Raw genomic sequence first — 24409 nt, forward strand, 5'->3', positions numbered from 1 at the left:
TTCTAACGAATTAATAACGTTCTTAACAAACAATGCTCAAAACATTGTCATTAGCAAAAGTAAAAACTTATCTTAAAATATATCATTTTAAGTATAGATATTTGTTAAACAAAAATTTTTAAACCATTTCTACCAACAGTAGAAATGGTTTTAGTTCCCGTTTCTGAACAGGATATGCTATCACTTATCAAAAAAATAAAAAAACTATGGATCATTTTGGATTAATTGCTTTTATCACCAAAAATTTTAAGAACAAATTGCTAGATATCATCAACTGCTGCTTATCTGAAGGGAATTTTCCAGATCCTTTAAAACACACCAAAACTCCTGGTTTTAAAAATAAAGGTAGTTCTACTTCTCTTTCAAATTATACCAAGTGGGTCGTCAAAAAAATTGGCATTTTTTTTTGCAGCTCCCTTTAATTTTCAGACTGCAAGAAGCTGAATAAAATCAAAATTTTTGTGACCTGAAATCTTGAAAGTCTTGTTCTCACAAACAAGAACTGTTGACACTTTTGTATCTTAAGTGTTTAAAAATTTTCAAGCCCAGAAGCTAAAGTTTAAATTTGAAATTCTTAAATACCATTTTTTTCAAAGTTTGATTGTTTAAAAAAATGTAGATGGTTATTAATATTTTTTTGTTTTTATATTGTCTGTTTTACTAATAACCAGAAAGAATTCAAATAAGAATTTGAATCAGTTAAAAATAAGTAAAAGTTTTAAAATTGGCCGCATTTCTTGATACCTGAATTTCGGTAAAAACTGACAAAGTTTCAATAAATACGAGTATAATTTAAATTTAATTTTGAAACTTCCAACAATAAAAAAACAAGGGGTATTTTATGTTTACGGCCTTTATCACAAAGAAATATCAAAGTTTTTAGAGCACTTTCGACAGGTGCAATCTCCACCGTCCCTACGTTTTTATTTTCCGCTGCGTTTTCCCCTCTTTAGGTACACGTAAAAAATGAGTTTTTAACTTGGTCCCTTACTTATGCTTTTTTCCCGATTAATTTGCAAGTCAAATTTTGAGAGGATTCTTGTTATCTGAACAAGCTGTAATTTTGCAAACACAGGAAATCCCAAAAAAGTATATTTAATTTAAATAATAATTTATACACATTAATATCTCGGCTCTTAATTGAAATACGAAGATAAAACCACACCTCTAGATTGAAAAAAGTGAAAAAATAAGAAAATGTTTTTAAAGAAAAATTTTAATGACGTAAATGAGTGTAAATAAGGCAATAAAAGCGTGGGTATTGCGTATTCATGGGCAGTTTAATTAATAATTTATGTAGAAAATTGCGTGTGCTTTTTGTTATTTCTTGAAACTCCTCTAGCAGGAAGCTAAGTATAGAGTAAAGATGATTGTGGCGCAAATTGGCTAAACCAAAGCGCGTTCAAGTTTCAGTTCATCTAATAAGACAAGCCATTATTCACTTTTCCTCACCGCCGATTGATTATTTCAAGTGTGGACGATGACGTGCAAACCCACTTCAATCTCTTTGCTTAATTAGCGCCGTTTCAGCCTCCTGAAGAAAAATGCCGTCGACTCCATTACCAGCTCAAACATCCGTCGTCCGTCCGAATTCAGGAATTCCAAGCGATTTGTATTCAGCCATCGCGTAAACAATTACGTATTACAGAGGCAATTACATTGATTCACGTTGGGTTTTTTTTCGGAAAATTCCCTCTCGATAAGGCACGACAATTAACATTCCCTTTTTTCCGGCGCCGTTTGAGCATCTGCGGCTATTGTGGCGCTCTCTTTGGCCATTTCATGGTAGCTATTATGCAAAATCGGGCCTCTATTATGGACGAGATCTAAGCCGAATTTGCGCGCGCCAATTAGCCGATGAAAAGGCGTCATCAGGAGCGCATACCGGTTCCGAAATATCGGACAATTAACGCCAACAACGGCCGTAAATCGGGACTTTACAGCCGTTTTGGCGACGACTTGATTCCCATCAGAGATCTTAATCGAGAGGCAGGACTACCGTAAACCGATTACGTTTCAACTCCGAATTAAACAGCCATGCGCTTACATTTTTTCACACTGAAAAATTCTTATTATATCGTCCCAAAAACTGAATTCTTCATTCAAACAAAAGTTGTTTTCAAATTTTATCGCTTGCTTCTTCAAAATTAAACTGACACGATTTTTACTGCTGGGTCTAACTTGAGTTAGACAAACAATTCTGTATTCATTTAGAAAGACAGCAAGTCAAGAGGATGGCGGTATTTACAAAAATTTGTGTTAGTGAATACAACAAATATTATTATATCCTTTGCGAGCATAGCATGTAGAAAAAAAAGTAAAAACAATAAAATTAGTTATTAAACGAAGTTTGCATCTCCAATGCAATGTACAGTCACGATAAAAAAGAATGACACCCCTCAAACCGTAACCACAAATGTTTAAGATATGATACGGTTATGTGTATGTTTGGCTAGTTTATAAACTAGCTGGGTGTCATTCTTTTTCATCATGACTGTACTTTTCAATCCAATTTTTAAGATATTTTACGGAAGCAACAATAGAGTAAAAGTTCTACTTTGGTGTCTAAGAGTTTTTACATCAATTTTACCAATATTACTGTAAATTTTACTGACTTGATTACAAAAAAAAAAAAAAAATTCAATTCAGATTAAACAAATCGGTCTAAAGAAAACATTAAAATTTTTACTTTTTTTTGTATTTTTTAAGTCAGTTTAAAAAAAATTCGCATCAAGCACTCAACGAGGGAAAAATAACACAATATTTGGCAACATTATTGCGTTAACTCATGAAAAAAAACATTATTTTTTACCTAATTTGTGGATTTTTTGGCTGTTCTACCCAAACTTAATTCTTTGAGATGTCGTAAAAGCTAGTACATAAAACTAAACCAAAAACTGTTAAAAAACTAAGTAAATACCTCAAAAAAATTCTGAAAAAATAGTCCATTTAACACTGCATTTCGTTTACAAATTTAATTCCAATAGTGTCTCAAGAAACACTTAAAAAAATATGATTTAGGTGTTGTACGGTATAATTCGACCATGCGCAAATCTGGCATAAGTTTCACTTTTTTATCACCTCCGGTTTGAAGGAACTGACCTCGATTTTCCCATAAATATTTTATTCCCCATCGTTAGATGGTTATCAGTTCCCAGAGCCAAAAATGGTAAACCATCCAAGCTGCAAACAGTTTTGTTTTCCCTAAATTCGGATAACATAACAGGTGTCGTAACCATATCGGTCCACCCATGTAATGGGGCACCCACGCGTCCATTGGGTCATTTGTCAAGCCATCAATGCATAAAATTCGTGAAACGTGCCTCTCATTACAATAAAATAATAAGACGGTTCATCCAAAACGCCCCATTTGTAATTCAGAAGGTTAATTATGTAGGTACTACAAGTTGGCGTGTGGCTGGGTCGTTAGATAACAAAAACGGCATATGGTCAGACCAGTAACGTTGTAATAACAACCCTCGATGCCTTAAAAAGGTAAAAAGACTCGGCGGCTAAAAGAAATTAACCGGATGTGTTACAGGATCGGTGTGGTATCGATGAGGTTTGATCCGAAAATTGATATATAATGACTTTTATGGAACAAGGGGGACACGCTGTAATGGGCTTGAAAGGTTTATTCAATTTGTGAGGGAGGATCGCCCAACATTTCGCTGAAATAATAAATTAAATGCGAAAAAAAATTGATTTATTTTTATTATTCTTGTTCCGCTAATCTTATTAAAAATTAAAATCGCATTATTATTTCCCTATTGCTTGGTAATATATTGTTCCAGTTTCGTCTTCAATCGACGGTAACAAAATACGCCAATCCATCAGTTTTTTCTTAATAGTTCCGTCATGCAGCGTCCATCCACCTTTCGCTTCACTCAGCACAATGAAAAATGAACAAAAGACAAATTTGTAATTACCAGATCCGTCCGTAATTAAATTTGGGATCCAAAAGAGATGTTAAGTTTAATAATTACTGGCCTGGCAAAAGAGAAGCAATTTGCCGCAGACTTGAAGAAATAATACTTGTGATTAATTGGTTAATAACGGGACCAAACATCAGTTCGGTGTAATTGTCGACGAACAAATTTTCTATTCAAATAATTAATTATTCAAGTATTAAAATTACAAGATATGCGGGGTTCCTAATTACTGATATTTTATTTGAAATAAATTGCCTATTGATTGGGGCAAAAAAAAACTCACGCACTGCTAACGTACTAATTTAAAGTAACTGTACTGGGGTTTTTAACCCAAAAATTTTGTAATTGGCTTGAAAACTGTGTCATTTTTGCTTTTGATTGTCCATTCTTTTAACTAACACTTTTCACAAATTACCCAAAAAATTACCAAGTTAGGTTTAATAATTTTTATTATTACTATTATTTTTGCCTGTTTTAAGTGCTTTAACACGTAAATACATAATAATACATAATTATATTATTTCTCCTTGTATTAAGACGTTGTCAAGAACGCATTTATTTCGCCAATTCGAATAAAAAATACACTAAAAAATTATCGAATTGTAACGAAAATAGTATTTTTTTGGACGTTTAAGCAAAAATTTGTTATTAACGTAAGTCAATATTTTTGCACGTTGTTTAACCAAAAATGCAATTATTTCGCAAACTAAGTGTCTTAAAAATCACAAAATTGTTTGAAAAATATGCCAATTTTTGCATTTTTCGTTGTTTTTTAAACCCACTATTGAGATAAAAATGTAGTTTTTGTGCAAACTTCTTAAACCACACTAAAAATCAATAAATTATTGGATCGAAAATTATATTATTTTGCAAGGTTTGCGTTGTTAGCATTTTTTTTGTCCAAAAATTCAATGAATTAGGTTTAAATTATATTGACTTTTTTCGTTTGAAAAATCACAAAATTTTGTCGGAAATGAGATCATTTTGCTGTTAATTTTTATCCAAAATTGCAGTTATAATTATACTCATATAAACAGTGCTTGTTTTCTGTAAAATATTTGAAATAACATTATTATTATTATTATTATATTGTTATTATTATTATATTATACATTAAGTAATCTTTACTGTTAGTTTTATTTTCTGTTATTAATATTATATTATATCATATTATTTATTATTTATTTCTCGTTTTAGTTTTTTGGTTTATTTTGTGAAATTTATGTTTTTGTTTTGTTTCATGTGAGGTTAAGTAGAGTAGCGTTAGCTAGAATTTACGTCCCCACATTCTTTTATTGAATAGAGGCTTTTGTTATTATTATTATTATTATTATTATTATTATTTTGCCAAATTTCGATAAAAAAATCAAACAAAATCGCCTAAATTGGTCGAAGGTGATAATATTTTTGCTTTTCTCTTCGAGCTTTTAAACTGGAAATTAGCCACGTAATTATTTTGCCCAATTTATTCAAAAATCGCCGAAAAATAATGCTAAACTGTATTAAAAATCCTGTTATTTTTGCTTTTCTTGGGCGCTTAAACGAATTTTTTTCTTACTATTTTTCATAGTCTATTCTTCTACCTTTTTGACAAATAGTTATAAAAAATTAATCAAAAAATTAAATAATATTTTCTTTTTTTTTTCAGGATCCGGCTGTGCTTCTTTGATCCGAAGGAACAACAATAAGGTAGGATTTTTGTATTCATAGTTAGTAGGTTTTGAAAAGGTTTTTTAAGTGTGATGTCACTTATTCTCCATCACTATTTTCGATTGACTTTTATTATTTATTTCAACTTAAATAAAATTATTCGGAAAACATCTTTCTTCAATTATTGACAAAACTTTTCTATGCGGCTATTGGTTGGATAAATACCCCCAAATACCCTAATTATTTAAAGTCGGTAATAAGTGGCTTGCGGTTACAATTTTTGGTTTTATTTCTCGGTTTGTTTAATGTAATAATTCGACCACACGTGCGTTTTACGAGTGCGGGGGTTTGGAACGCTCCACTCGTTTAAATCTGCAAAACAAATAACGTTGGCGAGTTCTCGGAGTCACTTTGGCATTCTTGAAGTAATCTGCCTGTGCTGAATGTAAATATACGCACTCGCAATCGGCAATAAGTTAGTATAAGTATGTACAAAACATGATGTTCTATCCTTGGACGGACACTAAGTAAAGTCAATTTCCTTGCTGTTCTCTGCCACAAGTGATATGCAAGGAATTACACGCACGTCGACGTTTAATAGTGCATGTAATTTTCAGTATTAACATTTCAGTTTTATACTTGAAGACTTCCTATTCTGGCTGGCTGTGGCGGTGTTTGTTCTTGAGAAAAAAAATAATTGGATGATGATTTTAGCGGTCATTGTGAGGAATCTTTTCCCAGTAAGCAGTGAAAACGCGCGATTTGTTCGTTAAGTGTTGGCTTTGAGGAATGCGCCCAAGGCGCCCCCGTTCGGTGCTTGTTTAAGGAGCACAATGAGTGTTGGTTTAATACTGTCCGAGATGTGTTGCATTCGACAAAACAGCAATTAGGCAGTGATTAATTGGGTGTAAAAAAGTAAATAAATAATTTAACCAAAACCAAATACGTTTTGTAAAAAAGTTAACTAATCGTTGAACCTGAATATCGTTATAAAATTGCTCCGCTAAAATTACTATGTGTTTTTTTCTAACAATTCATCTCAACTTGGAAAATGAACTAACTGCATTATCAATATTTTTTCATTTATTTAACATTTTTATTTCCAGTATTTTTTTTTGTATGGTTTGTCAATAACTTATTTTTCCACAACTCCTGTAATATTATTCGTTCACGATTGTTTTAAATTCTCAGCAGGCGTAGATATATTTTTGTTAGGTTGGCCTCAGGTCCTGTCAGGTACTGTCTTTATGACGTCTTGTCAAAAATTCGTTGTGTTGTCAGTTCTACTGCTTATTAATTTAAAATGTCGAAAATAATTTCTGTTGATAAGAAAGTGTGTATCAAAAGATGCTTTGAAGGATGCAAAAAAGACAGACCCGACTTTTTTACCTAATGATAATGAGTCGAATAACAATAAAAACGTATTCAATTATTTATTTAAAAAACGAAGTAAACTGACAACAGTCCTTGGTTGTCATCAATTATAACCCAAAATAAATTTCTTATGAGAACTCACAGTACTGCCAAATAAAATGTCAGATTTTCATAGATAGTCCGAATTTAAAACAATCGTGAACGGTGATACATTTTAAAATTTACAATTTATTTACGAGTTTAATCGCTTCAACAAGTTATCATTTTTATATTTTTATTGGTAAATAACTCATTTCTGAGGCCAATGGGACACCAGTGAACCGGTTTAAGGGCTGGTCTTTCCCACAACTTACTTTTTTAAATATATTACACAAAAACTAGGAAAATCTTAGAAAAAAAATAAACAAATGTTTACAATAAAAAAAATTATAAGGTACAAAAGTTGTTGAAAATTAAAAAGTTATTTAATACAAAACATTAAAGTATAAATATTTTCAAAAACTAAAAGTTCAAACACTGACAAAGAAACTTTAACGCAGAGAAACTAAAAACACACAACATACTAAAAAATATTGAGACTGAAATTTTGAAAAACTAAGCGACTGAAAAACTGACTGAAAATTCTATGGAACTGGAAAGGAGAAACACTAATTAATTGAAACATTACATTCTTAATAAAAATAACAATAGAGAAAGCGACTGAAAAATTAAAAAACTAGGGAACTGCAAAGTAAGAACATTAAAAAATTGGAAAACAAATTATGGAATTATGAAACTATGAAAAAAATGAAAAAATTTGGAAATGAAATCAAACATAAATTAAAATGCAGGAAGCTTAGGAAACAAAAAATCTCCAGATGTAAACTTAAAAAACTTTTAAACTGAAAAATCTGTTGTATTGTTTTTTAAACGAAATATGTATTAATAAAAAAATTTAAAAAATATTTTATTTTAAATTGTTTAAAACATATTTAGGATACAAGTCATTTGAGGAATTTAAGAAAAAAAATCTTGTCAAATATTTACATTTTTTATAAAACTGATTACTTCCAGTTTCAATGAAAGCTCTTAGACTTAAAAATTGCGCGTTAGGGAAGTTACAGATATGCGAAGCTTTGCTTAATTGAATTGTGAATTAAACTCTAATATACAGATATCCGCGAGTTTATATCCCCATTTTACGACGCACAAAAACTGGTAAAATCGTCTCGTACTCGAGGCAACTAACAATTTTTTCTCTCAATTATACGGCAAACAGATAAAATCGCTAAATATACAGCTAATCAGTAGCAATCAACACTCTTTCTCAACTTTATTGGCAAATCAGTTCCAAGTCGTAAAATTTCAACTATTCAAAAACGACGCAAAACCAATACTGAAAAAGGGCCCAAAATAAAGCGATTAAAAATCAATTCGATTTTGATCAGAATTCATTAATTAATTTGTAGACATTAAAAAAACTAGAAGTGATGGGTATAAGACAATATTTTGCACAATAAAAATAATCACAGTTCCGTATTATTTAAAGCCATGTATTTTATGTGCATTTATTCTTTTTACTGAAAAAATGAAGCAAAAAAATCACATTTTTGGAAAATTCGAATTCGGGTATTTTTTGTGAATTTTGTGAATGAATTATAAAGTTTGAAACAAAGCAATTTTTTGCGTGCCCTAAGTCCTGCCCTGGCCGGCATCTGGCATCTCTTCGGCATTCTTTAACACAAACACCTTATGTCGCGCACGTGGCCAAAGTGGTGGGGTCATGATCATCCCCAAGGCCTTAAAAACAGAGACATAAAGGTCTTTTTGGGCCACAACACCGGACACAATGACAGATGGGGTAATTAAGGCGAGATGTTCAGCTGATTAGATGGGCGCGTGATACCATGAATATGTATGTTTAATTCTTATTAGCTCTTATCTCTAGCATCGGAATATACTTATTCCGGGGACGGACGGTTGCGACCGGAGTCCGGACAATTTCCAAACAACACAGGAAAAGTAATAATTTGGTGGCGCTTTTCTAGGCAATCTAGATTAATACGGTACTGGTTCTTACATAAACAAATCGGTAAAAAATGTTTCTTCTCAATACCTCCGAGATAAAGCGTGTGTCTTTGCGAAGGTATCGCTGGAATGTGGATTTATTATAGCAAACCAATACAATAAACTGAATCAAAATAGTGAACCTTTGTTGTGCGCTCATTGTGTTGGACGTTATTTTGACATAAAGAACGTCTCGGAATGACTTTACGCATGTTTTAATCTCTTATTAGATCAAGATCGAAGACACTGCAAACATTTGACCCGGCGTTCAACCTCTTTCGCGCTTATTATTTTCACTTCATTAAAGTCGACAGATTACCAACAATTACCTCGTTAAAGTCCTCTCGTGGACACTCGACTCAACAATGCGAGAGAAATATTATTAAAACGATCCTTTTTAAATCCGTGTCGTAAGGACTTGATGAAGATTCTTCTTTTCTCCGAAGTGCACGGATGAAAGCCGCTGCTGCTGACCTCACTCTCAATCAAAAACTGTATTGACACCCGATTTACACATATAATTATTTCGGCATCCAGTTGCACGCTCATTCCATTTAATATCCGCTTTATGGCCTCTGATCCGTTGGCTTTTACGACGCGATTAATTAACCCCAAAGAAAAGTTCAAACGGCAGAGGGGACATCCTATTGTTCCCAGAGGATTAAAAGCAAATTTTATTATTTTATTTTAGCTCATTTTTACCAAAACTTCGTCAAAAAATCATCAATTTAAGCGCGTTTTTGAGCTCAAAAATGAGTATTTCTCCATTTGTCCGCATAAGTATTTTTAATTCCGGATGGACTTTATGTGTTTAGATGCATTTTTTCGTGTTATCATCGTTTTTATTTCTTGATTTTTGCATAAATTTTACTTACGCCTGCTACACTTTTCTGATACTAAAAATTACTGAAATCGCAAACTTGATTTTGAAGCTACAGGTACAGCTTGCACGAGAAATAATGTCACAAACTTGAGAGCTAACAAATTGTTTTCAATAGAATAAACTTTATAATAAATTATAAATTATTATAATATTATTATAATAAAATTAAAATATATATATATATATATATATATATATATATATATATATATCATAGAATACACGTTAAAAACATTAAAAACAGAAGTTGGCATAAATACAACGTTTATTAATTTATTTATGAATTGATGTAGAAGTTAAGAGCTGATGAAATTTTTTTTCCAAAAATGAGTTCAGTTAAATTATTCGTGAATTAAAAATTAATTGCAATTAAACCCGATTTTGAGTGTGAGTCATTGCTTTAATTTCAAGCAAATAAAAGGAGATAAGTATAAAATGGAAAGGCTCTTGCGCATTGGGTATTTCGAGTAAAAAACTAGCAAGTCGAGAGTGTATTTGATATAAAAGAATCGTTTATTACAAAAAATGTAATAATAAATAAAAAAATTAATCCTAGAAGTTTACAAAACAATGAAATTACTATTCTTTTCAACATTAACGGTCGATTTGCCGAAAGTGAAATTAAAGTTTAATTCAGAATTAAACTAATTCCACATTAAGTTGCCATTTAAAATGCATGATCAATTCATACTCCTGACTATTGAATGAAAACTTTTTTTTAAATGGAAACAAGTAGCCTGGAGACATGGTTGAACCTATCAACGTTTTCTGAGAAAAATGTTACCAAATTCTATTAAATCCTTTATCTAAGGGCTGTTTACTAGTAAATAAAGCTCTCGAACAATAAGTAAATATTATCCGTTCACAATTGTTTTAAATTCTCAGCAGGCGTGGATATATTTTTGTTAGGTTAGCCTCAGGTCCTGTCAGGTACTGTCTTTATGACGTTGTCTTGTCAAAAATTCGCTGTGTTGTCAGTTCTACTCCTTATTAATTTAAAATGTCGAAAATAATTTCTGTTGATAAGAAAGTGTGTATCAAAAGATGCTTTGAAGGATGCAAAAAAGACAAACCCGACTTTTTTACCTAATGATAATGAGTAGAATAACAATAAAAACGTATTCAATTATTTATTTAAAAAACGAAGCACACTGACAACAGTCCTTGGTTGTCATCAATTATTCGGAAGTAAAATTACCGTTGGGGGCGCCACTGGGCTAGGTCGAAAACAGTAACCATAAATGGCGGGAAAATGTTTGTTCGGATATTTTGAGCGTTGTACGAATTTTGGGGCTTCACAATTATTACATTGCCTATGCGGAATGATTATTGCATCTTTGATGCAAGAAACTTATGTTGATAAATGAGAGATGACGAGGAAAACACGAATAACGAATGACTGTTTGGTTCACTTTCTTTATTGGAAAATTATTACAAAGACATTGAAAAGCCTACCTTTTGGCATAATTTACGTTTAAATGTATCAGCAGTTAATCTTTATTGTAGTTTTGTAGATTTACCGCAGCATTTCATGATTTTTTCAGTGGAAAATTCTAACCTAAAATTCACACACTTCACTAATTTATTGGTTTCTTGAGCCAAACTTTGTGTTCGCTGTGATCCATTACTTATAATCTTTAATTACACAACTGTTTGATAACACTTTGTAATCAAAATTTAAATATTTTTCACTTTTTATCCACTTTAAAGTTCCAACAATAAACACTTTATACCACGAAAAACTACAAAACCAAAGTCAACGCTAGTATTTACCACCACGTACTTTTAAAGTGATTCTTTCTATTGTAAGTAATTAACACTATACACGCAAAATTGTTGAACAATTCATTAAATGTCAGTTAAATGTGGAATTACGAAAATTTCTTTACTGTTTTCGACATAGTTCAAAAGTCATCACCAGAGGGCGTCTAGTTAATTTTATTTCCGAATAACCCAAAATAAATTTCTTATGACAACTCACAGTCCTGTCAAATAAAATGTCAGATTTTCATAGATAGTCCGAATTTAAAACAATTGTATAGTAACGACAATACTACCTCAATTTTTATGATAACTTTAATTTAAAAAATCATACAGTAGTTTGTAATATTTTAAACAATTAACAAACATTTGTACATTTTGATCTGATGGTTTTTAATATGAAGCAAATGAGAGAAAAATAGTAGGTAAAATGGAAAAAAAAGTACAAGACGGAGAAACTCTTGCGTATTCATCAGGTGTTTGTCAATGTTATGCTAACATAGTTATTAATTTTATAATTTTATATATCTCATATATATGTTGTGACATATAAGTTTGTGACATTACTTCTCGTGCAAGCTGTACACAAAACTAGAGGTTTTTGGGTGGTACCATTTAGTGTTGAAAAGAATTTTAACAATGACAGTTGTTTGGAAAAACAAAGATACGCAAAAATTATATATACAGCGTGCTCAAAAACTGGCGCACCAACTCAATGGTGTGTGGTAGAGTAATGGTTACATATAAAGGTAAAGAATTTTAATTTTTTTAAATTAAAAAACTGCTAAAATCTGATAGTAAATTTAAAAATAAGTATTCATCGTTTTGTTACGGAACGATTACCTGGTACGAAACATGAAAACATAAAAAAATAATGAAAACTAAAAAGTTAACACAATAAGTTTGTAGCTCTAGATTTTTGAAAAGATGACTTTAGAATTTTTTCTACATTTTTCCCGTATTCTGCACTTGCTTCTCAATAACGTACCACTAAGTTGGTGCGCCAGTTTTTGAGCACCCTGTATATATATTATATTATTTTATATTATATTATTGAGAGCGCTCGGCTCTCAAGTTTGTGACATTACTTCTCGTACAAGCTGTACCCAAAACTAGAGGTTTTAGTGTTGAAAAGACTTTTAACAATGACAGTTGTTAACCAACATACGCAAAAATAGCGTTTTTGCTTCGCCCCTGGCGTGCCCACCCGCCGTGGTCCCGCCCCCAGCAGCGCCCTAATCCGGCCCTGTTATCTCCCTTCGTATCGGCAGCACGCGCCTAGTACACCTAGTGCAGGTCAGTCTCATCCGGACTTCCGCATAGGTCATCGCTCTAACCCTTCAGTGCTCCTCCGGTGCCTACTATGCGCAAGAAGCGGCGCCTCCGCCCGTCATGGACGTGATGAACTCCGAGCACCAATATCCCAACTACTACAACTTCCTGTACCACCATCCTCAGAGCGGTTACGACCCGCCGGAGACGTACGACATCAACACCTTCGACAGCTTCGTCTCGACAACCAGCTCGTTATCAGAGGACAACTTCAAGCAGCATCAGGAGCAGAAAAACACCAGGGGACGGAAGCGGAGCGTACGGGAGCGGCTGCCGTCCCCGACGGTGATGAAGCGCCGCCGGCTGGCGGCGAATGCGCGCGAGCGGCGGCGGATGAACGGCCTGAATGAAGCTTTCGATCGGCTAAGACAAGTTATACCAAGCTTGGACGCTGACCACAAATTGAGCAAGTTTGAGACTCTGCAGATGGCACAGACGTACATCGCTGCCTTGAGGGAGCTCCTCGAACGGGACGCCCAAAGATGAGCCAAAGAGTTTTAGTGTCAAATCTAGTCGAGTGCCTTGTGAAGTGATCTCGAGACAATCTTTGTATTTTTGTAGAATTTTTATCGACAATAAATGGAACGAATCTCGCACCTGTCCCATTAATTTAACAACTGATGTGTATTATTAAATTTGCTCTATCTCCCCGATCTAAATTTGATTGAAATTTAAATTTGTGTGTCTTATATTCAAGGGGAATTTGGCGCGTCTGAGTATTGGTTTTGCCAACGGCGATCAATTTGTTGCTGATGAGGTGATTTTAACGACTTCATTATATTAATTGGGTTCTTGTAAAGCTGTAATTTGAATAGGAATATAGGAAGTTAATGACGAAAATTTATGGGTTTATTGCTGTATTATCGGAGGTGATTGTGATGAGTATATGACGGCGATTTATTAACAAACTTCGTGTTTTTGTCGCTTGATACCTCCATGAATATTAATGTGACTGGAAGCAAATTATACTCAAGTTTCAATAACTACAAGAATTCAGAAAAACGGGGACTTTCGGAAGACAAGGCTTCAATGAAAAATGCAAAAAATAAAGGTAAGTGGTTTTTGTACAAAGTGTTTCAATGGAGTTTCAGGAAAACTGGATTAAAATCAATTTGAGACTTTCCATTTTTTTTCAAAATTTTATTTCTGATTAAAATAGACGAGTTTCGACTATTTTATTAGTTATTTATTTTTGTCTACCATAAAATTGTGAAAACTTCGGGACAAATTTCGAATTAGAAACAAATTAAAACATCTATTGCTTTTGGCAGAATTTTAAATTTTGCCTTTCTGCTGTTTAAAAGAAATTTAAAAACATCTAAATATATATCATTACAAAGCAAATGGAATTTAAATATAATAGTAATTTTAATCATGTGCCAAATCACTATAATCTGATCAACTTTTTTTAAAGTGTTTGATATCTCCTTTGCACACAGTGAATGTCAAAATTATGGAATGGTTTATTTGATTTTTTAGTAATAAAAGCTATCGTCATTTTTTTTAAACATACAATTTTGTTATTTCGCAAAAAAATTCGGGGAAACAAGCCTTAAATTTTGAAGAATTTCCGGACTATAAGAAAAGAAAAAAATATTACTTAATTTATTTTTGTGTGAATTTTACTTAATCGGTCAATTAATTAAAAAGGTTTAGAAGGATTCTTAATGATCACATTGTATTTTTTGAGGCAAGACCAGCGTTAAATTGTTTTCCTGTACTTTTGGATAAGATACATTAATTCAATTATTACGTCGTTTTTGGTTTAAATTGTCCTTTTTATTCAAAATTGCTTATTAGATACGCAGGATAATTATTTAACACCAAAACTGTGTCGTAAGTGTAAGGCATTTGGATAAATATTATGAATAAAAATTCAAGATTTAATGAATTTTGCGCCTAGAGATCGGTGACCAACAATACACCAAGAAAATTTTCTAATGCATTTCTCCACAGACTCATCTTTAATTAATAGAATTAGGTAATGAAACATCTCCGAAACAAGTAATTATCTTTGCATAAACGAAGTTCTTAAGAGAGTCTCTAAAGTTATTAAAAAAAGTTGGACAAAACAACTTTAATTAACAGTGCGCAATTATTATTACCGGTCATTATTCCAACACAAAAACACCAAAACATCATCGCAATTAAAATTCATAATAACACAGTCATAACAAAACAATAGGTCACCGACCACACTATTGTTTAATCGATCCGTTCAAAACAAAAACTATTATTTGCATTTTTGCAAAAATAAAATCCAAAATGCGTATTTTCTTAACCGTGAAAAGTTTTTTCAATGTCAAAAATAGCGCACGCAGCAAAAAATTACTATTCATAAATTCTGCAAACACCGACACAACAAAACAGGTCGACGACCATTTGAATCTCTAATTTTTATTTTACATAACTGCGTACCTACAATCCAAAACGGCGCAAAATAATGTCATTCGTCTGACCTCATTTCACTAATTTGCGAATGAAAAAAATATACGCCCAAAAATATTAAAACACTCGGCTTCGCCTCGTGTGCCTTATACTTGTACCATCATACGTATCTCTGTTTTTGCAAACCTTTTAAAAGGAGAGTAATTTATTCAGGAAAAAAATAAAAAAATTGCAAAAGAATACAAATTTATTAAACAAAAATGAGCCGTTCCATACAATAGTAACACAGATAAATAATTGGCACTGAAGAATAACTAAACCATTTTCCTCAAATTGATTTTAAAAAAGACCAAATCCTCCTCCGAGATGAACCTTTGTATCAAATCATCCGGGACCGTAATGCTCTTGGACCAGAAGGTCGTACTCATGGGTGGACACTCCTTCGTCAAGATAATCTTCTCGGAACAATCCGTCGTACAAATAATCTCCAACTCATAAGTGTAACAACTTTGTTTAACCCCAAACTGTTGCAACGAGAATTTAATATCCCCATCGTAAAACACCGCCAATCGGAACATATCATTCCCGAAGCAAATGGCAAACGTCTTCATGACCTCCCCCTCCCCCAGGTCCAAAATATGCACCTCTCCGGCAACAATCAACCGATCTCGGTGTTTCTCATTCAAATGCTTGAACAAGTTCATCACTGGACCCGTATTGCACTCCAGGAAGCACTGAATCCCCGAAAAACTACAATCCAACTCATGCTCCCTCAACTTTTCACTAGGACACGCAACCGTGCACCCGGCATCCCGAAACATACAAGGATAATTAATACACGTGGTGAGCTTCTCCAACGTGTAGTTCCGCCCCTCTTGGAAGGGGTGCCGACACGTGGGGCACTCCTCCATCTGGTCGCGACACCTGGAGCAGAAACTATGCCCCGTGCTGCAAATCTGGATCGGGGGCACCATGTAGTTCTTACACACGGGACACTCCAACTCTCTTAGGAAGTTCTCATCGAAGGGGCACTCCTGGGGCTTGTCCCCGAAGTTGAGCTCGCGTTTCGATTTTTTAATTATACCGAACCGGCCCATGATGGTTGCCGGCTTCTTCAGGAGGGATTTCACCACCTGGAGCTCCACCACGAGCATTTTCTCCGGGTTGGTTAGATTCTCCTCGAAACCGACGGCGTCTTCCAAGCGACTTCGGCGCAAAATCAAAGAGTTGCGTTTGTTTTCATCGAAGAGCTCCAGTTGGTAACGGTAGGCCTCGCAGTCGGTGCTGGTGCCGTTGACCATCACCATGCAGGAGAAGGTGTCCGGAGGGTCGTATTTCACCACCACGATCATTAGTTGTTTGAGGATCCTAGTTAGGAAAATTCCATTGGCGCGGCTTTCGCTGAAATTGATTTCGGGGAGTTTTTTAATGACGTCGCCGTGGCAGAACTCCAGGTGTTCGTTCAGACCGGGGCCGGAGCCCATCCAGCGGCACTTCTCCACGTGGAAGATGTCGTTACAGGCGAAGGGACAGTTCAACTTCTTGTAGAGACAGGTGTTTTCGTGCTCCTCCACGTCGCCCCATTTCAGCTGGGCTTTACAGCCGTATGTGGAATTGGAGCAAGGAAAAATCATAAACCTGGCGACGTCTTCGTAGAGGGTTTGGCGCGTCCACTTGGAGTCCTCCGATTTGTTGACGAATTTGCAACGTCCACAAATCGACTCAAACTCGTGGTTGTAAATGGGGGGTACTGAGAGGAATTTGTCGCAAAAAAAACACTTCAGGAGCTCCTGAGCCGTGGAGTTGGTGCACAAGTTGAGGGAGGCCTCCATTTGGCTGCAAATTAATTAGAGAGAGGCGGAAATGGGTTCGGAACGTACCTATTTGAACTCGTTGCCATTATTTAAACGAATAGAGACAATATTGTTTGCGGGTTATTTATTTGAAAAATTCATTAAGTGTCGCCAACGTGACAATACCAATTTCCCTAATCAGTTAACAATCAATTAGTTTTTATTATTGAAACAGGAAGTTTGATTGTTTGAATTAAGTGGTATTAACCTAAATTGGGTGTCGTGAAAGGGGGTCCCCCTTATCTGATTGGCAATCCTGCTAACCTGACATAACGTCAATCACGCCAAATTAATTATTATTAAATAGATTGGGTATTATTTGTTAATCGGACTCGTTTAGACTGTTTTATGCACAAATAAATACAAAACCCTTATCGGTAAACCACACACTCAACCGTTGATAAGGCGATAAGTGCCGGTACCAACTTTAAAAAATTCAATTAAAAAAACAATTTTTAAATGTATTGTAAAGTAAGTAATAATAATAACACAACGTCTCGCGGACTAAAACAACAATAACGCTAATCCCAATAATTGGCATTGGCCCCATTTTGAATCAATTTCTTAAAATTTCCCCCTTGAGTTATATTTGGTTGGTCACAATGCCTGTGTGTATTAGGTAACCTCACTTTTTGCGCCAGGTTTTCCACGCAAAAAATGCGTTTTTTGACTAAATCGTTGCAAAAACTAGCCCCGAAACGTCTGGGGTTTGGTTACCGCCACATTTCGGGGCTTAATTTATGGGTGAGTATGATTTTACGCTTTGAGGTTATTTTTACGTTTGGTCCAGCATGAGGAAATCAGCAGCGATATTAAGCACAAAATTGAGGATTACTGGCGAGATAAGCTCAAAGTTGATGATTTCGACGAGAATGAGACAGTCAGGGACAAGTATTACGTGCTGTCGATGTTTCCCTATCCCTCGGGGTCGCTTCATATGGGGCACGTCCGTGTTTACACTATTAGTGATGTAATAGCGCGGTTTCAACGCATGAATGGGAAAAATGTAAGTCTCAAAACGGGTTTTCATTATTAAAAATTAATAAAAAAGTAACCAAAAATAAACCATACTCAACTAATAAAAACTTAATTATTTTTGGGTAAGGTTATTCATCCAATTGGCTGGGACGCGTTTGGACTTCCTGCCGAAAATGCGGCAATTGAGCGCCAAATTGCACCCCAAGACTGGACACAGAGTAACATTTCACATATGAAAAGTCAACTCCAACGTTTGGGGTGCAGTTTTGAATGGGGGCGCGAGCTGGCAACTTGCGACCCCTCTTACTACAAATGGACACAAGACTTGTTTCTTAAACTGTACGATTCGGGACTAGTTTACCAGAAAAAGGCTCTTGTAAACTGGGACCCCGTTGACCAAACTGTCCTTGCTGATGAACAAGTTGACGAAAATGGGTGCTCCTGGCGTTCGGGGGCCAAAGTTGAGAAAAAACTTTTGAGACAATGGTTTGTGCGAACGACTCGATTCGCTAAAGATTTGCTAGAGGGGCTCGATGACCCCCTTTTGCAAGACTGGAGGGACGTAATTAAATTACAAAAACATTGGATTGGGGAGTGTGATGGAGTCAATTTTGATTTTAAAGTACAAGGGGGCGACGATTTTCTCACTTTGTGGACGTCTAAACCCGAAGCTATCACTTCGGTTAAGTTCGTAGCGATCGATTCGAAACATTATTTAGGGGGAACCCCCGGTTTTGTGTTACAAGAAGGCACGAAAAAATTAAATTTACAACTAGTCCATCCCTTAACAGGGCACCTTATTCCGGTTTTTGTGACCAATCAAATCGAGTTTCTACCTTTCACTGATACTTTTCTGGGAATTCCGGGTGTTTGCCCTCAAGCGACTCAATTCGCGGATAAATTTAACATCACGTATGAAAAACACAAGGACTTGGACGAAAACGAAAAACTGCGTTTGCAAAATCAAATTTGCCGCCAAGCGAGTGAGTTGGGTGTGGGCGGTTACTGGTCAAGTGCCAAGCTGCGTGATTGGCTGATTTCGCGTCAGAGATTTTGGGGAACGCCAATCCCAGTCGCCCACTGTGATAATTGTGGCGCTCAACCAATCAGACAACTACCCGTGGAGTTACCCAAAGTGTCAATGTCACAAAAAGGCGGAGCTTATTTGAAACAAGTCGCCGATTGGGTGGATTGTACTTGTCCAAAATGTCAGCAAAAAGCAAGGCGTGAAACTGACACTATGGACACGTTTGTTGACAGTTCCTGGTATTATCTCAGGTACCTTGATTCATCAAATTGTCAAAAAATGTTTGATGAAAATAAGGCTAAAAAAATGATGCCAGTCGATTTGTATATCGGTGGCAAGGAACATGCAGTTCTTCACTTATATTACGCGAGGTTTATAAGTCATTTTTTGTACTCGCAAGGGTTACTCCCCGAACGTGAACCATTCAAGCGTTTATTGGTCCAAGGTATGGTCATGGGGCGCAGTTATAGGGTCAAAGGGACGGGCCGATATGTTCCCGAAAGTCAGGTCAAAGTGATAGGTAGGTAAGTTGATAAAAATGGAATGAAACAAGAAGAAAAATTTGTTCACTTGAAGATAAGAAAAAAAATCGAGCTGTTATTGAAGCAACAGGGGAGGCTGTGGTCATGGGGTGGGAAAAAATGAGCAAATCGAAACACAATGGAGTGGATCCTGGCGACATGTTCTGTGAATATGGCAGTGATACCACCCGACTTTTGATTTTGGGCGATGTGGCGCCAACTTCCCACCGGAATTGGAACAGCAACAGTCAGTACAATGTCTTTGAAATTAAGTTGGCAACACTGAACAATGACACAGCCTCCTTTATAGGAGGTTTCTATTGGTGATTTGCCAATGTTGCCAACTTATTTCAAATTCCTTGATTAGAGAAATACAGGAACCTGTAACGTATTTTTCAACGCCTACTAGCATTTCCCGGAATACTCAATTGGCAAAAGCGTCTCTGGATGACCATCCAGGACTTCCTCAAACACCGGAAAACCCCCCCACCCTCAATCCCCGACGATCAATTCAAGGCTCACGATGATTACATGTTTGATTCTCGCAATTATTACATCAAAGGAACGACTTTCAACTATTGTCGCTCGCAGCAACACAGTGTTGCCATTTCCAAACAACAGGGTCTCACAAACAGTCTTCGGGTATTTAAAATGCGAGTTTAGTGTTTTTGTTTCTACAGGATGGTTGTAGAGAGTGCCTGCGTCAATTTTTGCCAAAAGTCTCCAATTCGAGAGGGCTTTGGCCGCTCAAATAATTTTGTTAGCACCAATGGCGCCACATTTTGCGTCGGAACTATGGAGTGGGTTTGTTTCCGCCCCCAATCGGTTAAACCATTCGGGTGAGATTGATTGGGAAAAAACCGTTCTTGAACAAAAATGGCCGAGTCTTGATGACAGCTACTGTCTTGATTTGGTTTGTAAAGTCAACGGTGTTGAAGTTTGCAACGTCAAAATACCCAAGTGTGATATTGAACAGTTAGGGGAAGAAGAAGCTATTAAGATAGCTCTTAGTCAGAAAGAAGTAAAGGAGATTTTAGAAGAGAAAGAAGTTGAACGTACGACTTATTTGTTTGAGCCTGATTACGAAGGCGTTGTTAGTGTTTTTACGAGGTGGGAACGCAAAGAAAAAACTGTAACTCTGTAATAGTTTATTTAATAAATTATTTATATTATATTTTTGTTTTTTTTAACATGTTCGTGGGGGTGGGGGTAGGGGCGTTAAAATGGGGGTGATGGGGGTGTTTTCCCAATAACCGGGAAATCTGTCACCACTTGACATATTGCACTGCATGCTCAAGGGGGCCTCATGGTACACATCGCTCAGTAATTGGACGCGCATTTTATTCCATTTGATTGATTTGTAATTATCTGAAATTACGTGGTGGAGCGAAATTTTTTGGCCCTCCCATCTAAAATATATCATGTTTTATTAATTAAATATATGATCACAGTGGCTTGGATTTTAAAGTTATGTTGCCAACTTGATTTAAACCCTTGACGCTTATCAGGTTACATAACAAGATAAGGATAATATAAGTGTTACAGTTTTAACTTACTCTTTCATGTAGTTGAAGTAAGTACTTAAAGCCTGGTCACTAATTGCGCTCTTGCAAACCTCCAATTGAGTGGCTGGGAAGTAATGAACATAATTAACACACATCTCATCTGTGATACTAAACCCTCCAAGTGTGATATTTTCCCGCTCTTGTGTGTTATAATAACATCGCGTAACCAAGGCATCGCCCTATAAAAAATGTTACGACCCGACTGACATACGATATTTTTTCTACCAACCGGTAAGACTTTAACCGGTTGTTTCAACCTGCGTATTTCCTGAAAATGCGTACTGTAATGATCATCCCTATTCAGTTCCCTTAACTCAATCCCATCCCTTATATGCCTAGTGTACACCTTAACCCCTGTGAGGTGAGTGTGTAACTGTGACCCAAAAATTGTAATCCCTTCAGGTGGCAAACTCTAAAAAAAACTAAGTGACAAAAAAATAAAAAATATGTGTATGTACCACAGCGGTACACTCGCTGACGCAATATCCGGTCAAAGGAAACGCCTCCTGACCTGGAGGAATCGCCATTTTGTCGGTATACTCCAACCCTAATTCGATAACTCCAGCGTCCATTTTTTTCAATTTTGATGAGACGTGAAACCGGATTCCGGAACTATCCACAAATCCGGTTTTATGCTCCGGATTGTTGTAATGCACCTCGAGCATGACGTAGGGGTTGAAGTCGGGACCGCCGAGGGGAAGCCCGGCCTCCTGTTCAATTTAATTTTTCTAATCAAATTAGCAACCCAATAATTATCGGTTATTATGTCATCGTGCAATTAGTTGCCAACATCGTGGTGGTAACACAGAATTTTTAGTAATTTTCAAGCTTGTGTCATCTTTAGTAAATTTGTTCAATATTTTTTCGGAAAAGTTTCAAAAATACTTTTAGCAGACTATAACTCTGTATAATCAGAATCCAAAAAAAAAACAATTATCAATTTTTTAACTTTGTAGAATAGCATGAAACGCAATTTTTGCAGCACTCCTTGCTCTCGTGCTCCAAAAAAATTGCCCAAAAAAAAACTAAGTCCAATTTTTTTATTAATTTTACCTCTGGATATGTGAAAGGTGGTGCCCCCATGGCCCACGCAGCTAGCACTCTTTTACAAACTTGCGTCTCTTTGGGTCTGTCTTTAGCAAAACAGTTGCCAACATATAGGGGAATTTGTTGATTCGGAGGTGCCACACAATGAAACACTTCCATATGATGGACCAAACCTTCACTACTACTCGGAATATGGGCCTCGTACTACAATTTAATTATTTTTTTCGTTTTTTAACCCGTATTATTGTACCCTGTAAACATGGTGTTTCTCCTTAAATTCTTCCCCCAGTTTATGGACGTGACACCAATACGTCGTTTCCTTGTCCGGAACCCTCACTTCATGGGCAAAAACATCCAAAGTTTGCACATAATTGGGCAAAATCGCCTTCACATTGGTATTTTTCAACAATTGCACCCTCACCATGCCTTGCTCCTTCTCAGGGGAGCTAATATTCAACCCCACCACTTTATACAAAGGGTGGGCCCCACGTGCCCACACGATATGTGTTGTCCCATCTTCGATAACATAATCCTCAAAGTCGCAAGTATCGAATTTGCGCCGAAACGTAAACTTGGTTACATTTCCCGCGCGTTTTATTTTGAAATTTTGGCAATCTTGTTGGCGGTCCAGCCGTATAATCCCAGTGGTGTCGGCCCACGTGTCCTCAAATTGAATTTTCCGTTTGATTGTCTTCCATAGTATGCAATAATCGGCCGGGAAATGCGCCCCTTGGTCGGAAAAACCAATCGCAAACCAGCCGAAATTTTCCGGGAGGTGGACCTCGAAAGTGACGGTTTGAGTGGGATAATCCAGGACCCAGTTGAGGGAAATGGACCCATCACCGTTCAACGGGACGTGGAAAATTTCACCGGAGTGTGAACTTTTCAGACACGTCAGGATTATGATTGCGATAAGAAAGCGCATCTTTCACTAAGAGGAAATTCTTGGGGTTTTCGCTTTTAAGAGGAGGCGCGCGCAAGCGCCTTTTGGGAAATTTTCAAAACTCATCACGTTTTTATTTTTTTTAGGGCGCTTGAGATTGTGTTTGAACTTGTGGCGTTTTTAATTTAATTTAATCGTTAAGTGATTACTGATTAGGGATGAGGGAATTGTAAAAATGGTGGTGGCGTTGGAGGAATGCAATTTAGGCGACGTCACGCGATGTTCTTATCATTCAATACGTACAAGAATTCAGCCGAAGGAATAAATTCGAGTTCCTCAAATTCTTCGCGATGGAAAATTGGAGACGGGAATAATTATCGTAAATATTTAGCGCTTGGTTTCGTTAAATTGCGTTTCTTAAGAAACATTAACAATGGATCAGATAAAAGCAATCAATGTTGAAATTTAAATTTCAAGGCCTCAGAATCTTGTCTTTTACGAAGTCTAGAATTTCCAACTAATTTTTTAACGCGTGTGTATTTTGGAGTGACTTAAATACCTAATACTTTCATTGATTATTTAATAATAATTATCACTTATAGGTGAAAAAATTCTGAATAAAAATAGTCGTATTTTACATAATTTCAAGCGATACTGGTTGTTTTCCAACCAAAAGTTTACTTAGTTCGTGAAATTTGTTCGAAATAAGCCATAATAACTAAAGAAAAAAACGAAAGTGTAGACTAGACATAGAAAAAATAATGAAATAAAACCGCAGTTTAAATTTATTACACCAGATTTCCTTTTTCATTTTAATTTACGGAGATTGTCTCAAGTCTTCTCCTAATTTTTCTAAATGAGTTTCTGCAAATTAAAAAATCACTACTGATTTATTTTGATTCAATAATACGTGCTACAGTTTGTTAATCTCAACTTTTTTGGACTTTTTATGCTTCATTCATATAATGTGTATTTTTATAATTATTTATAAATTATCGGATAGGGTGTTTGTTTTTTTAAATTGGAAGAGATTGACAAAATATTTCTAATTTTAGAAAGTCATTAAAAAGCTTTCTAAATGCACAGCAGATTTAATTTGCTAATAATTTCTAATTTTTGTTTTTATAAGTTTATTCTAGAGTTGGAATATGCTCTTAAATTAATGATTT

At 35.4% G+C, this 24409-nt stretch overlaps 4 protein-coding genes across 8 annotated transcripts in view; 2 read left to right on the forward strand and 2 right to left on the reverse strand.

Annotated features, from left to right (window-relative positions):
• The window catches only part of LOC663089 (cousin of atonal), a 117726-nt gene that overhangs the window by 71779 nt on the left and 21538 nt on the right, over nucleotides 1–24409 (forward strand). For 2 of the 3 annotated variants that reach the window (XR_010335250.1, XR_010335251.1), the window contains exon 2: nucleotides 5581–5621. Coding sequence is in view for 1 of the 3 variants with exons in the window: in XM_064358537.1 (XP_064214607.1) it covers nucleotides 5581–5621; nucleotides 12970–13464 (536 nt within the window). In the remaining 2 variants the exon portion in view is untranslated. Of the gene's footprint in view, nucleotides 1–5580; nucleotides 5622–12969; nucleotides 13572–24409 lie in introns of those variants that run through there. The other variant, XM_064358537.1, reaches the window with a different exon arrangement.
• On the reverse strand, nucleotides 15596–17603 carry LOC663065 (hypothetical protein). 3 transcript variants are annotated; one of them, XM_008192360.3, is made up of 3 exons: nucleotides 17428–17599; nucleotides 17247–17353; nucleotides 15596–17202 (listed from the first exon to the last, which is right to left on the reverse strand). In XM_008192360.3, the coding sequence occupies exons 2-3, from the start codon at nucleotides 17264–17266 to the stop codon at nucleotides 15681–15683; spliced, it is 1542 nt and encodes a 513-aa protein (XP_008190582.1). In that variant the 5' UTR covers nucleotides 17267–17353; nucleotides 17428–17599; the 3' UTR covers nucleotides 15596–15680. The 3 variants fall into 3 exon arrangements, with proteins under 3 accessions (XP_008190582.1, XP_008190583.1, XP_974219.1); XM_008192361.3 differs by lacking the exon at nucleotides 17247–17353 and having other exon boundaries at nucleotides 17428–17603; XM_969126.4 differs by lacking the exon at nucleotides 17428–17599 and having other exon boundaries at nucleotides 17247–17412.
• On the forward strand, nucleotides 17700–20917 carry LeuRS-m (Leucyl-tRNA synthetase, mitochondrial). Its single transcript, XM_969098.4, has 6 exons — nucleotides 17700–17963; nucleotides 18010–18225; nucleotides 18325–19744; nucleotides 19801–19992; nucleotides 20155–20387; nucleotides 20437–20917. Exons 1-6 carry the CDS (start codon nucleotides 17877–17879, stop codon nucleotides 20887–20889), a joined length of 2601 nt encoding a protein of 866 aa, XP_974191.1. The 5' UTR covers nucleotides 17700–17876; the 3' UTR covers nucleotides 20890–20917.
• Nucleotides 20879–23299, reverse strand: Tbh (Tyramine beta hydroxylase). The gene is made up of 6 exons (XM_969076.5): nucleotides 22608–23299; nucleotides 22364–22561; nucleotides 21769–22020; nucleotides 21540–21722; nucleotides 21302–21489; nucleotides 20879–21154 (listed from the first exon to the last, which is right to left on the reverse strand). The coding sequence occupies exons 1-6, from the start codon at nucleotides 23280–23282 to the stop codon at nucleotides 20932–20934; spliced, it is 1719 nt and encodes a 572-aa protein (XP_974169.1). The 5' UTR covers nucleotides 23283–23299; the 3' UTR covers nucleotides 20879–20931.

This window comes from Tribolium castaneum, chromosome 1 (assembly GCF_031307605.1).
Source record: "Tribolium castaneum strain GA2 chromosome 1, icTriCast1.1, whole genome shotgun sequence".
In the NCBI taxonomy this organism is placed as follows: domain Eukaryota; kingdom Metazoa; phylum Arthropoda; class Insecta; order Coleoptera; family Tenebrionidae; genus Tribolium; species Tribolium castaneum.